General features: G+C 42.8%; 1 protein-coding gene across 1 annotated transcript in view; it reads left to right on the top strand.

Moving 5' to 3' along the window:
- Nucleotides 1-13,417, top strand: part of LOC121284728 (trichohyalin-like) — a 172,596-nt gene that overhangs the window by 75,992 nt on the left and 83,187 nt on the right. The window contains exons 7-8 of the mRNA XM_041200279.1: nucleotides 6,334-6,384; nucleotides 11,681-11,713. Of these exons, the coding sequence (XP_041056213.1) occupies nucleotides 6,334-6,384; nucleotides 11,681-11,713 (84 nt within the window). The remainder of the gene's footprint in view (nucleotides 1-6,333; nucleotides 6,385-11,680; nucleotides 11,714-13,417) is intronic.

Below are 13,417 nucleotides of genomic sequence, written 5' to 3'. Positions count from 1 at the left end.
TCCAAAGCCCCTTGTGACTCCAGATGATAAGCTGCTGACTTAAATTGTTTTATCTCCAACATGTTCATTATTTCATTAAACAGCTGTGACATGAAATTTGACCCCTGATCTGATTGTATTTCCTTAGGTAAACCATATCTTGTAAAACATTTAGTTAGCTCTTCCACAATCTTCTTGATTGTAATATTTCTTAAAGGTATTGCTTCAGGAAACTTGGTAGACACATCCATTATTGCCAGTAAGTACTGATTTCCACCTTTAGTCTTAGGGAGGGGTCCTACACAATCAATCATGACCCTAGTAAAAGGTTCTTACAATGCTGGTATTGGGATTAAAGGCTTGTGGTTTCCCTCTTACCTGACATGTTTGACATGTTCTACAGAATTCGACTGTATCCTTAAACAATCCTGGCCAATAAAAATGTTTCTGTATTTTTTCTTGTGTTTTCCTAATTCCTAAATGCACCCCCCCCGCCCTCTCCACTACCACTGGAATTTCATGAGCAATCTTCAGTATCTCATTTCTATACCTTACTGGGATAACATCTGATGCACCTCATTCCAGCGTTCATTTGCTGAGACATGATCCATTTTCTTTATTTTCTCATGAAAATATCTCCCTTAAGGTAATAACATACTGGAATACATTTTGCTTCTGTATCTGAGTAAGCTGCCTGATATAACTGTTCTAATTGCAAATCCTTTTTCTGTAGCTCCACTAACCTCCTTGAGTTAAACACTTCAGCTGAATTGTCCTGTAGTCTTTCCTCCCGAACAACGTTATCAAACACAATGCCAGCTAATTGGATTTTGACACCTTCTTCTTGCCTTTCAACTGCCTACCCTTCTTGTTTTTCTTGTTTCAGCCTGTATGCCCGTGATCCTGTTATCACACAATCTGGAAACAATCTGCTCTTTCTGTAATACCTCTGTTGAAAACACTTCTACAGGATGCTCAACTACCATAGGCATCACCCAGATCTGTAACCCAGCTATATCATTACCCAAAATAAATTGAATCCCTGCAATGGGCAATTTTTCCACCACCCCAACAATAGCTTCACCTGTATTCCATTCGCTCTTTAAATTTATCTTCTACAAGGGTATAGGTTTAGCCTCTCCATGAACCCCACTTAAAGTTCCTGCAATACTCGCTCTGAACAACGAAGTGTTATCATCTTTACCTACTCCACCCTGTACATATGGAAAGACTTTCCTTTCACACACAAAATCTTGAAACATTTCTGCAACCCTGTTCCTCAGAATTACCTTGGGTAAACTGTGAACACATTCCCACATCTTTACCTATCACTAATTCTCCCTGTTTTACTTGAACACAAGCCACTGGTTTCTCCTGTGCCTTATCCTCAGAACCCACAGTATTTTTACTTTCAGACTTTTCTGCACCCCAATAATTCCAAAAGATTTTCCCTGTAATTTGCAACACACTGACTTTGTGTGCCCCACTTTATTACAATGAAAATGCCTCAATTTCTGAATGTCACTCTCACTCTCAGCACCTTACTTTTTATTCTGAAAAAAAATCTTCCTGGGAATTTCCAGCTATTCCTTCTCTTCCCTGACTACCTACCTTCCTTTCACCTTCTCACTTTCTATCCTTTTCGGATTTAAAAGAGTGACGGAAAAAAGGTTTAGCTCTATGAGCTAACTCAGAATCATCAGCTATCTCTGCTGCTTGCCTTACAGAATCAACCTTCTGTTCCTCCACATGAGTTCTCACTACTGAAGGGGTTGAATTTTTAAATTCTTCCAAAAGAAATGCCTCTCTAAGAGCTGCATATGTTGTCTTTATTTTTAATGCCCGTATCTACCGGTTAAAATTACTTTGTTTTACTCTTTCAAGCTCAATATAAGTTTGCCCAGGCTGTTTTCTCATATTCCTAAATTTCTGCCTCTGTGCCTCAGAAACCAATTCATATGCACTCAAAATAGCCTTTTTCACCACATCATAATTCACCAATACTTCTTCAGTTAGCAAAGCATATACCTCATGCGCTCTATCCATCAGCTTAGTCTGTAACAATAATGTCCAGCTTTCCTGTGGCCATTTTGTCTGTTTAGCTATCTTCTGATATGAAATAAAGAATGATTCAATATCCTTTTCCTCAAACTTTGAAAGAGCTTGTACAAATTTAACTATCTCTCCACTGGGTTCTATTCTGGAGATAAGTCCTTCCTCACCTCCTGGCATCTCTTTTTTAATTGCCAACATTTTCAGTTGAAATTCTCTTTCTCTCTCTCTCTTTTTCTCTTTCCTCCTCCTCTTTCTTTGCAATTTCTAACTTCCTTTCTCTTTCCTTTGCTTCTAATTCTAGTTTTTTCAGTTCCTTTGCTTGTTCAAGTTCAAGAGTCTTCATTTGTAACTGAAGCCTCATTACCTCCAGCTGTGACTCACTAGTGTCAGTTAGCACTCCAATTGTAGATGCTTTGCTATAATATTAACTATATCTGATTTCCTAGCCCCTGCAGGTAACCCCAATTGTAATTTATCCGCCGACTCTGTTAACTTGCTCTTGGTCACTTTTTGTAATCCAATTAGAATTATACCTTCTGCTCTTAGACAAGTCTTAGCAATTGCCAAAGCCATCTTGCAGCCTCACCAATTATAAAAATCCTCACCAACTCCTGAATTCAAGGTGCTCCTCGTACACGTAACCTTAAGATTCACCAATTCCAAACCAATCAAGTAGTTACAAATATTATCCCAAGAGCCCCAGCTGTTATGACACAGCAGTTGGTAAAGGCTGAGTCGTTTAAACCCCAGAGGGAAACTTGAACAACTGTCATAACCTACATTTTCAATTGGTATGTCTGAGATGCAGCTCTGAATTCAGGAATAAAACCACCAAGCCTCAAGAGTTTTTTTTATAAAACTAAATTAAACATTTATTAATTAAACACATACACATGTCTATGAATTACTACCATAATAACTTGCAAACCAATCCCCAAATTAATCACTCCCAGGTAAATCTTCACCAAGGCAACAATAACCCAGAGACTTTAAACAGACACCAGGCAAAGCGCATTTGACCTTACAAATTCAAAATGAGGTTCCTTTGCAGACACCGTTGTAGGCTTACAGGCTGGTTAGATCTTAAATGTCTCTGCCTGGTACACACAAACTCCTTTCTGTTTATACCTAGCTTCCCCTTTGAATGTAAATTTTCCATTGTATTACTAGGTTTTTAAAATTTTACTTCTCCTAACAATAATTTTCCCATTCCACCAATTTTATTAGTAATATAAACACATTGCTTGGCATCTCCCAGCTAGGTGCAAGAGTTTACCCATTATTTTGAATGGTTTATTCAACAAATGCAAATTTTCACTTTACCCTCTACTCCTTGGCTTGAATTTTTCAGCCGGCTTGCGGGGGCAGGCCTGACACGCCGGAGTCGGCTACTTGCCCACCGATATTTAAACGGCCTATTAAGGCCATTAAGGAAGTAATTAGGGTCATTGATGATGCTGCCCATCCAACCTTAAGGTTGGTGGCCGGCGAAAAGGCCAAGTGGCCTTCAGAATTTTTAGGAAACCTTATCCACAAGCATTTATGAATTAAATTTTAACAATTTCTGAAATATAAAAACATGTCCCATCTCAAGTGACATAGTCACATGAAGGACATGTTTAATAACATTTTCAAACCATTTATTTATTTATTTCAAAAGCGCTTCAATCTCCCTGAGACAGCTCTGTCTTACGCTGGACGGGCCTTAATTGGCCCATCCACTCTGTGACTGCCCCCACCCATTCCCGCTGAGCCCTCCTGCTGACTAAAAAAATTCAGGCCCTTATGTTTATCTAATTAACATCTCAAACTACTATACATCAAAACACCAAGACTAACTGCCTTTAATCCAATTAAGACACACACAGACCTACACACAGACGCACACACGGACACAGGCCCTACTACAATTCTAATTTAACAATAATTTCCAATAACACCATAGAAATTAATATCTCTTCATGACACAATACACCCCTGGCTCATGTCCCACATTCTGCCGCCCAGCACCCCCCAACCCACCCCCTATAAATTTGAGGTCACCTAAAACTCTGCTACCCGTGGCTTAATTTCCACCAAATCTTGTTGACCTATCACCTCTATGCTCACTAACCTACATTGACTCCTGCTTAAGGAATGCCTTGATTTTAAAATTCTCAAGCTTATTTTCAAATCCGCCCATGGCCTACACCCTCCCCATCTCTGTAACCTCCTTCAGCCCCACAACCCTCTGAGATATTTGCACTCCTCTAATTCTGGCCTTTTGAGCATCCCCGATTTTAATCACCATTGGTGGCTGTGCCGTCGGTTGCCTAGGCCCTGACACTGGAATACCCTCCCTACACTGCTGCATCTCTCTATCTCACTTCTCTTCTTTAGGACTCTCCTTAGAATCTACCTGTTTGACAAAGCTTTTGGACATCTGACCGAATATCTCTTTATGTGATTCGGTGTCATACTTTGTTTTATATCATTCCTGTGAAGCATCATGGGACATTTCATCACAGAAAGATGCTATATGAATACAACCTTTTGTTGTTGTTGCTGTCACCCCCTGACTCTTTCTCATTCTCTTATCTCTTCGTTGCTTCCATTCCCTTCATTTCATTTCTTCATCCCCATAGCACCACTTTCATCTTCTGTTTATCACTTTCCAATGTCAGGCTCACATATTTCTCTTTCCCTCAGTTTCGGATTGCTCAGAGTGTGTAACCCTGGCATAAAGCCCTGGGTCTTTCCTCTATCTGTCTCTCTCTCTCATCTCCTTTCTCTGTCACACTCTCTCTCCTCAGTCTGCCTCTCTCTCTCTCCTCAGTCTGCCTCTCTCTCCCACACCCTCCTCAGTCTGCCCCCCCTCCTCTGTCTGCCCCTCTCTATCTCCTCTGTTTGCACCTTTGTCTCTCTCCACTGGCTGCCTCTCTCTCTCTCTCTCTCTCCACACCCCTCTTTCTGCCTCTCTCTCTCTCTCCCCTCTGTCAACCTCTCTATCAGCTCTGACTTCCTCTCTCTCCTCTGGCTGCCTCCCTCTCTCTCATTCTCTGCCTCTCTCCCCTCTCCCTGCCTCTTTCTCTCTCTGTCTGTCTGTCTCTTTCTGAATCCTCTGCCTGCTGCTCTCTCTCCCCTGTCAGGTTCTCTCTCTCTCACCTCACTCTTCCTCTCTGTACTCAGTCTGACTCTCTCTCTCTCTCTCCCCTGTCTGCTCCTCTCTCTCTCTCCACAGTCTGCCTCTCTCTCTCACCTCAGTCTTCCTCTCCCCCTCTCTCTCCTCAGTCTGCCACTCACTCTCTCTCTCTCCTCTTTCTGCCCCTCACTCTCCTCAGGTGCCTCTATCTCTCTTTAGTCTGCCTCTCTCTCTCCTCTGCCTCTCTCTCTCTCTCTCTTTCTGACTCTTTCTTATCTCCCCAGTTACCCTCTCTGTCTGCCTCTCTGTATCCTACCTCTTTCTCTACCCTCTCTATCCTCTGCCCCCCTCTGCCTCCTGTGTCTGCCTCTCTCTGTCTCCTCACTCTGCCTCTCTTTCCTCAGTCTGCCTCTCTCTCTCTCCTTAGTTTGCCTCTCTCCCTCTCTCTCCTCAGTTTGCCCCTCTCTCTCTCCTCTTTCTGCCTATCTCTTTCCTCAGTCTGCCTCTCTATCTCTCTCCTCCGTCTGCCTCTCTGTGTCTCTCCTCAGTCTGCCTCTCTGTCTCTCTGTGTCTGACTCTCTCTCTCCTCTGTCTGCCCCTCTCTCTCTCTCTCTCCTCAGTCTGCCTCGCTCTCTCCGCTGTCTGCCTCTGGCTCTCTCTCTCCTCGGTCTGCCTCTCTCTCTCCTCGTTCTGCCTCTCTCTCCATCCTCTGTCTGACTTTCACTTGCTTCTTGCTCCGCCTCGGCCTCACCTGTCACTGTCACACTCTCCTCTGTCCTCTGTTTCGCCCTTTCTCCTCTGTCTGCCTGTCTCGCTTCTCCACCTCTCTCTCTCTCTCCCTGTTTCCTCTGTCTGTCCCTGTCTCTTTCTCTCTCTTGGAGTATCTGTCTGTCTCTTCTCTTCTCTTTTTCTCTATTTCTCTGTCTTTCTCTTTCTGCTCTGTCTGTCCCTGTTTCTTTATGTGCCTCACTCTCTGTCTCTACTTCACAATCTCCCTTCTTCCCTCTCTCTCTCTCTCTCTGTGTCTCTCTGTCCTTCTGTATGTGTGTGTGTGATTGTTTGTCTCTCTCTTGCTCTCTCTCTGTCTCAGTCTCCCTGCACTCTCACTTTGCTCCGCCCTTTTTCTGGTTTGTCCGGTGTATATTATCTGTTTATTGACACTCTTGTTTCTCGTGCAGGCGTCTGATGAAGATGACTGGACATCAGTGGGGAGTCGTAGCAGTGTCCGGGTTAGTGCCATGTTATTTCCTTTTGCAGTGTTTTTTGGACACATTGGTTTGCTGTTGGGGTCCATGGCAAGTCCCTGTCTGGCTGTGTTGTGGATTTCTCGCGCCCTGTGTGAAGTTGCTGGTTTTCTGGCACAGGAGCTGGAATGGGATGATCTCAGAATAATTTCTGCCTGCCTCCCCTCAACACTGCAAATTATAGATTCTAATTTCACAACCATTATTATGTCAAGTACTGGTCAAAGGCTAATTTGGCTATTTTAGGTCTAAAGATCATTTAATTGGAGCGTCTGAAACCAATGCAGTGCCATGGGGAAACACAGGAATCATTCATGACTCCCACTTCTTGAGGAATGTTATTGTTGTCCCAATGTTTAAGAACTGTTAAGCAGATTACTATTATCGCCAGAGCCCAGAAATTTTCACCCAATTGGAAAATGTTTACTCTGTGTAGTTGAATACACAGTTTTTTCTGGGGACTGTGTGGTTGGATATCTGATTTTGAGAGGCAGTCTGATTTTAGGTCTGTATGGTGGGATATGCAGACTCATTTGGGGACTGTGTGTTTGAATATGCAGCCTGATTTTGGGGACTGTGTGATTGAATATGCAATCTGATTTTGTGAAATTGTGTGGTTGGATACAGTGTTTGATTTTGGGTCTGTATGGTCAGATATACTGACTCATTCGGGGACTGTGTTCAAATATGCAGTCTGATTTGGGGTCAGTGTAGTTCGATATGGAGACTGTGTGGTTGGATATCCAGCTAAAAGCATAAAACTGCGGATGCTGGAAATCCAAAACAAAAACAAAAACACCTGGAAAAACTCAGCAGGTCTGGCAGCATCTGCGGAAAGGGACACAGTTAACGTTTCGAGTCTGAACTAAGTAAAAATAGAAGAGACGTGAAATATAAGCTGGTTTAAGGGAGGGTGGGACAAGTAGAGCTGGATAGAGGGCCAGTGATAGGTGGAGATAACCAAAAGATGTCACAGACAAAAGGACAAAGAGGTGTTGAAGGTGGTGATATTATCTAAGGAATGTGCTAATTAAGGGTTGAAAGCAGGACAAGCAAGGTACAGATAGCCCTAGGCAGGGTGGGGTGAAGGAATCGAAAAAGGCTAAAAGGTAGAGATAAAACAATGGATGGAAATATATTTAAAAATAATGGAAATAAGTGGGAAAAGAAAAATCTATATAATTATTGGAAAAAAAGGGGGGGATCGGAAAGGGGGTGGGGATGGATGAGAGAACAGCACCTCATCTTCCGACTAGGCACTTTACAGCCTTCTGGACTGAATATTGAGTTCAACAATTTTAGAACATGAACTCTCTCCTCCATCCCCACCCCCTTTCTGATCCCCCCCTTTTTTTCCAATAATTTATATCGATTTTTCTTTTCCCACTTATTTCCGTTATTTTTAAATGTATTTCCATCCATTGTTTTATTTTTACCTTTTAGCCTTTTTTCGATTCCTTCACCCCACCCCACCCCGCCTAGGGCTATCTGTACCTTGCTTGTCCTGCTTTCAACCCTTAATTAGCACATTCCTTAGATAATATCACCACCTTCAACACCTCTTTGTCCTTTTGTCTGTGACATCTTTTGGTTATCTCCACCTATCACTGGCCCTCTATCCGGCTCTACTTGTCCCACCCCCCTTAAACCAGCTTATATTTCACCTCTCTTCTATTTATTCTTAGTTCTGTTAAAGAGTCATTCGTACTCGAAACGTTAACTGTGTCCCTCTCTGCAGATGCTGCCAGACCTGCTGAGTTTTTCCAGGTATTTTTGTTTTTGGTTGGATATCCAGTTTGGTTTAGGAACTGTGTATTTGGATATGAGGTTTGATTTGAGGATGGAACCTAGGTTTCCCATGTCCTGGTTAACATTGGCCTCACTTTCCTAGTGTGTAGATTTCCCCAACTGCCGAAGCCCATTGTCTTATTTTGTATATTGCAACTTGCACACTCTGGATAAACACCGTGTCACAACCTTGTGACAATCTTGAGAGCTGGAACATTGATTGACGTGAAGCTTGGTTCAAAGCAACAAGGAGTGTAAATGCAGAATGGAACCTGAATTCAAGCCTACCTGACACCAGAGCAAAATGGAGTTTCTCTAAGCTGTCCTTCAGGTTCAGTCGGACCTTCACACCTGGATCAACAAAGCTACTGTCTGCAATTTTAAGCTGCTTTTAAAATTTGAGCGTGAATACATGGAGAAAAATCCAACACAAAGACTTTTACAATTACTTTAGGGAAAAGTGTGGTCAGGAAAAATGTGGGCCACTTGAAAGCTGAAATCAGTGATATTGTAAATTATAATCAGAAAATGGGGACATGCTGAATAATTACTTTGTGCCAGTTTTTACAATAGAGGAAGAGCATGTTGGAAACCCAAAGAGAACTAATGTTGAATCAGGGACAAGGATTCAACAAAATTAACATAAGCAAGATAAGCGTAATAAGGAAATTACTGTTATCAAAGAATGATATACCCCTGGGACCAGGGGTTTGAAAATAAATCAGCAAGAACATTGCATATGTCCTAACTATAACCTTCAAAATTCTCCCAATTTGGGAACTGTTCCTATGGATTGGAAAATTGTGCATGTCAATCACTATTTAAGAAAGGTGAGAGAGAGGGAAACTTGGGAATTATAGACCAGTTAGCCTAACATCTGCTGTTGGGAAATTACTTGTGTCTATTTCACCCCTTGAAAATTTTCAGTTGATCAGAGAGAGCCAGCATGGATTTGTAAAGGCAGGCAAACCTGATTGAACTATTTGAAGATGTGAGTAAAACAGTGGACAGAGGAATACCAATGGATGCTATTTATATGGACTTCCAGAAGCATTTGATAAAGTCCCTCATAAAAGACTGATAGCTAAAGTTGAAGCTCATGGAACTGAAGGCAAAATTATTGACCTGGTTAGGAAATGGGCTCAGTGGAAGGAGACAGAGAGTAAGGATTGCCCCAGTATTGTACAGTGACGGACCTGTACCCACCAGCACTGTATCCCAGTATTATACAGTCTCAGTCTTGTACCCACCAGTACTGTAACCCAGTGTTATATATACGATACTTTTTTTGGCAGGATGTGATTAATGGTGTCCCACAAGGATCTGTAACGGAACCTCAATTATTCACTGTATTTGTCAATTACTTAGATGATGGGTTAGAAACCCACATATCCAAATTTACTGATGACACAAAGATAAGCAGCATTGGAAGCAATGTAGATAGAAGCGTAAAATTGCAGTATTGATAGATTAAGTGAATGGGCAAAACTGTGGCCAGTTGCTTTCAATGAGGTCACCTACTTTGGACCTAAAAAGGCTAGAACAGGAATGGTGAATGGTGGAAAACTAGAAACAGAGAGGCTTGGGGTCCAGCTATATAAATCATTAACATGTCTAAACAGGCATAGAAAAAAATAAACTCTAGAGGAATAGAATACAAGTGGCTAGAAGATATGCTTTAGCTATACAAAGCCCTGGTTAAACCACACCTTAGGAAGGATATATTGGGCTTTGGGGGAATTGCAGCATAGATTTATTTGAATGATACCTGGACTTCAGTGGTTACTTAGGATTAATTAAATTTGTTTTTATTCTTTCATGGGATGTGGGCGTTGCTGGCAAGGCCAGCATTTATTGCCCATCCCTAATTGCCCTTTAGAAAGTGGTGCTGAGCTCGTTTCTTGAACTGCTACAGTCCATGTGGTGTAAGTACAATCACAGTGCTGTTAGGAAGAGAATTCCAGGATTTTGACCCAGCAACAGGAAACTTAACAACAATATAGTTCCAAGTCAGAATGGAGAGTGGCTTGGAGGGGAACTTCCAGGTGGTGGTATTCCCATATATCTGCTGCCCTTGTCATTCTAGGTAGTAGAGATTATGGGTTTGCAAGGTGCTGTTGGAGGGCCTTGGTGAGTTGCTACAGTGCATCTTGCAGATGGTACATACTGCTGCCTCTGTGTGTCGGTGTTGGAGGGAGCGGATGTATAAGCTAGCAGATGTGGCGCTGACCAAGCGGGTTGCTTTATCCTGGACGGTGTCAAGCTTCTTGAGTATTGTTGGAGCTACATTCATCCAGGCAAGTGGGGAGTATTCCATCACACTCCTGACTTGTGCCTTGTAGATGGCGGACAGGCTTTGGGGAGTCAAGGGGGTGAGTCACTTGCCTCAGAATTCTCACTTTTGACCTGCTCTTGTAGCCACAAAATTTATATGGCTGGTTCAGATCAGTTTCTGGTGAATAGTAACCCCCAGGATGTTGATGGTGGGAGATCGTGGGTACCCCAGTGTTACATAGTGAACAGACCTGTACCCACTAGTAGTGTACCCCAGTATTGCAGTGACATATTGCAATGCCCACAGTATTGCATCCCAGTGTTACACAATGACAGACCTGCACCCACCAGCACTGTATCCCAGTTATATACAGTCTCAGACCTGTACCTACCAGTACCGTACCCCAGTATTGTACAATGACAGACCTGTACCCACTAGCACTGTATCCCAGTATTATACAGTCTCAGTCCTGTACCTACCAGTACTGTACCCCAGTGTTATATATACAATGACAGACCTGTACCCACCAGAACTGTTCCCCTGTGTTACACACCTATCCAATCTAATCTTGAATGTTGACAATTTCTTCCTCAAACATGAACCCTCGAAGTGAATTCCACATTTTCAAAACTCTCTTTGTGAAGACAGTTTCTCCTGCTCCCTTAATCTCTTGCATTTAACCTTGTATCTATGGTGCCTTATTCTAGCCCCATCAGAAAAGGCTTAACTGCCCTGCATATTGCCCCACTAATCTATGATGTTCTAAGTTCCAAAGAATTCCCTCATACCAGACAGGTTCCCAATTAATCTAAATTGTGTCCTCGTTAAAGCTTCATTATTTTCCAGTGTGGAGCCCAATACTGAACATAGCATTCTGTAATTAAGGTCTGATTAAGGTTTCATAAAGGATCGTCACTACCTCTTTTATGTTCTATACCTCTTGAGATAAAATCTAATATTTCATTAGTTTTTTTTAACAGCCTGATTAACCTGAGGTGATATCTTTTATGTCCTGTGGCCTCAAATCCCTCTGCTCTTCCAAAGCATCAAGCCTCCTTCTATTCAGGGTATAATTCTAGGCCTTGGAGTTTTTGGTGTTGTCCCTCAGTTCCTGATTCCACTTCCCAGTTTAAGCATTGTGCCACCAGACCCGATACATCTCATTTACAGTCCGCTCCTCTTTCTTGATGAGCTAATTTTTCTGTTCTCAACCAACAGACTGATTATAACAGTATTGGCGCGTCTGGAGGGGTGAGATCATTAACCTACTTTGCCTGCTCAGAGTGTGACTCTCACTAACTGCACTATTGTTCTGTAGTTACATTTTGTTTCATTCACTTAGGGATGTGGGCATCACTGGCAAGGCTGGTATTTATTGACCTTCCCTAGTTGCCCTGAGAAGGAGGTGTAGGTCTCTTAATTCTTTGTAGCAGTGGGAGTGGTTTGCTCAGTCCTGTCAGAGGGCAGTTAAGAGCCAACCACCTTGTTGTGGGACCGGAGTCACAGATAGGACATTAGTCAATCAGTGGGATTTATACAACATTTTTATTGATTTATTTTCGGATTTTTTAAATTGAATTCAAATTCTCAAATTTCCATAGTGGAGTTTGAACTCATTTTCTTTGGATAATCAATCCAGGACTTTGGATTGCTAGTCTGGTAATAAAACCATGACAGTTGAACCTAGTTACTGAAGCTGGGGTCTAATTGATCCAGTGGTTGGTAGGTGGCAGCTGTATAGTTGGCTCTTTTCAAACTGCCTCCTTGTTTTGAGCTGGCAAGTATTGGCATCCTCCTCTCCCCTACCCATTGAAATACAACCAACTGCCGGTGATCATTAGTGCTAGCCTTCTTCAACTTAATGTTTGTCTGCTAGTTGAAAACCTAGAGCAAAAAGCCTGAGGCTTTTGCATGAGAGGAATTGGACTGAGAGACAAGAAGTTCTAAAGATAAGAAATTAGAGTGAGTTGTCACTGAAGTGACAAGGTGCAACTTCTCGACTGAGACTGATCTGTCCCTCTGCAGCAAGCACTCGCTCCACACAGGGCCGGCGGGGCCCTGATCAGCTCCCTGATGTACTCTTGGGGTTTTTTTAATCAGGCTGACCAGGAGAAGGAGGGTCACAATCAGTCTCAGCTCCCCTTGGGGAGGGACAGAGCAAATTGATAAGAGCCACTGCTCCCAATTCTTGCCCATTGCTTTCCCAGAAAGTGTGTTGTACCTGTATACGTCTGCTTGTGTGTGTGCGCACGTGTTGTTGCATCTGTGTGTTTGCATGGTGTGTGTGTATTTTTGAGGGTGAGTGTAAATATGTGAGTGGTGAGAAATGGGCAGAATCACACCCATAGTTCACCAGCCTCCCAATACTCACCATCTACTCTGGCATGTGGGGAATGGTCTTTCGATTGTTGTGGCCAGCTGGTGCCTGCATAAGCCAGTGTCTTTTAGGCGCAGGTGGAGAGTTTGGAGGGAAAAGGACAGGTGCCTGTAAACTAAGGTGAATGCTCGAATGGCAGAGCGGAGTTTGGGACACCACATTGGGATGGGAACTTTTTTTCCTTGACATGTTGATACATGTTTGAGCCACCTGACTAAGTCTGCACGTCCATTGTGTTTTTTTACCAAACCCATGTACTGGGGGTGGGTGCAGTAGGAACTGCAATTGCTCAGAGATCCTGAGTTAGGAAGGGGAGGTAAAACAGTCTCTAACCACTAATCGCTGCAAAGCCATCACTTATTGCCCATCTTTGCTTTCTCTGAGAAGGTGTCAGTGGGCTGTCTTCTTGAACTGCGAGTGATTTGATACAAGTTTTCTAGGCCACTTTCAGCAGAGAGTGAAGAACCAAGCACGTCGGTATGGGACTGGAGTCACATATAGGCCAGACCAAGAAGAAGGGCAGCTTTCTTTCTGAAAGTAATATTAATGCACTGGTTGGGTTTTTACAACAATCCACA

Source organism: Carcharodon carcharias, chromosome 12 (assembly GCF_017639515.1).
Source record: "Carcharodon carcharias isolate sCarCar2 chromosome 12, sCarCar2.pri, whole genome shotgun sequence".
Lineage (NCBI taxonomy): Eukaryota > Metazoa > Chordata > Chondrichthyes > Lamniformes > Lamnidae > Carcharodon > Carcharodon carcharias.
Note: the sequence above shows the minus strand (reverse complement) of the source record. Positions and strands in the feature narration are given on the sequence as shown.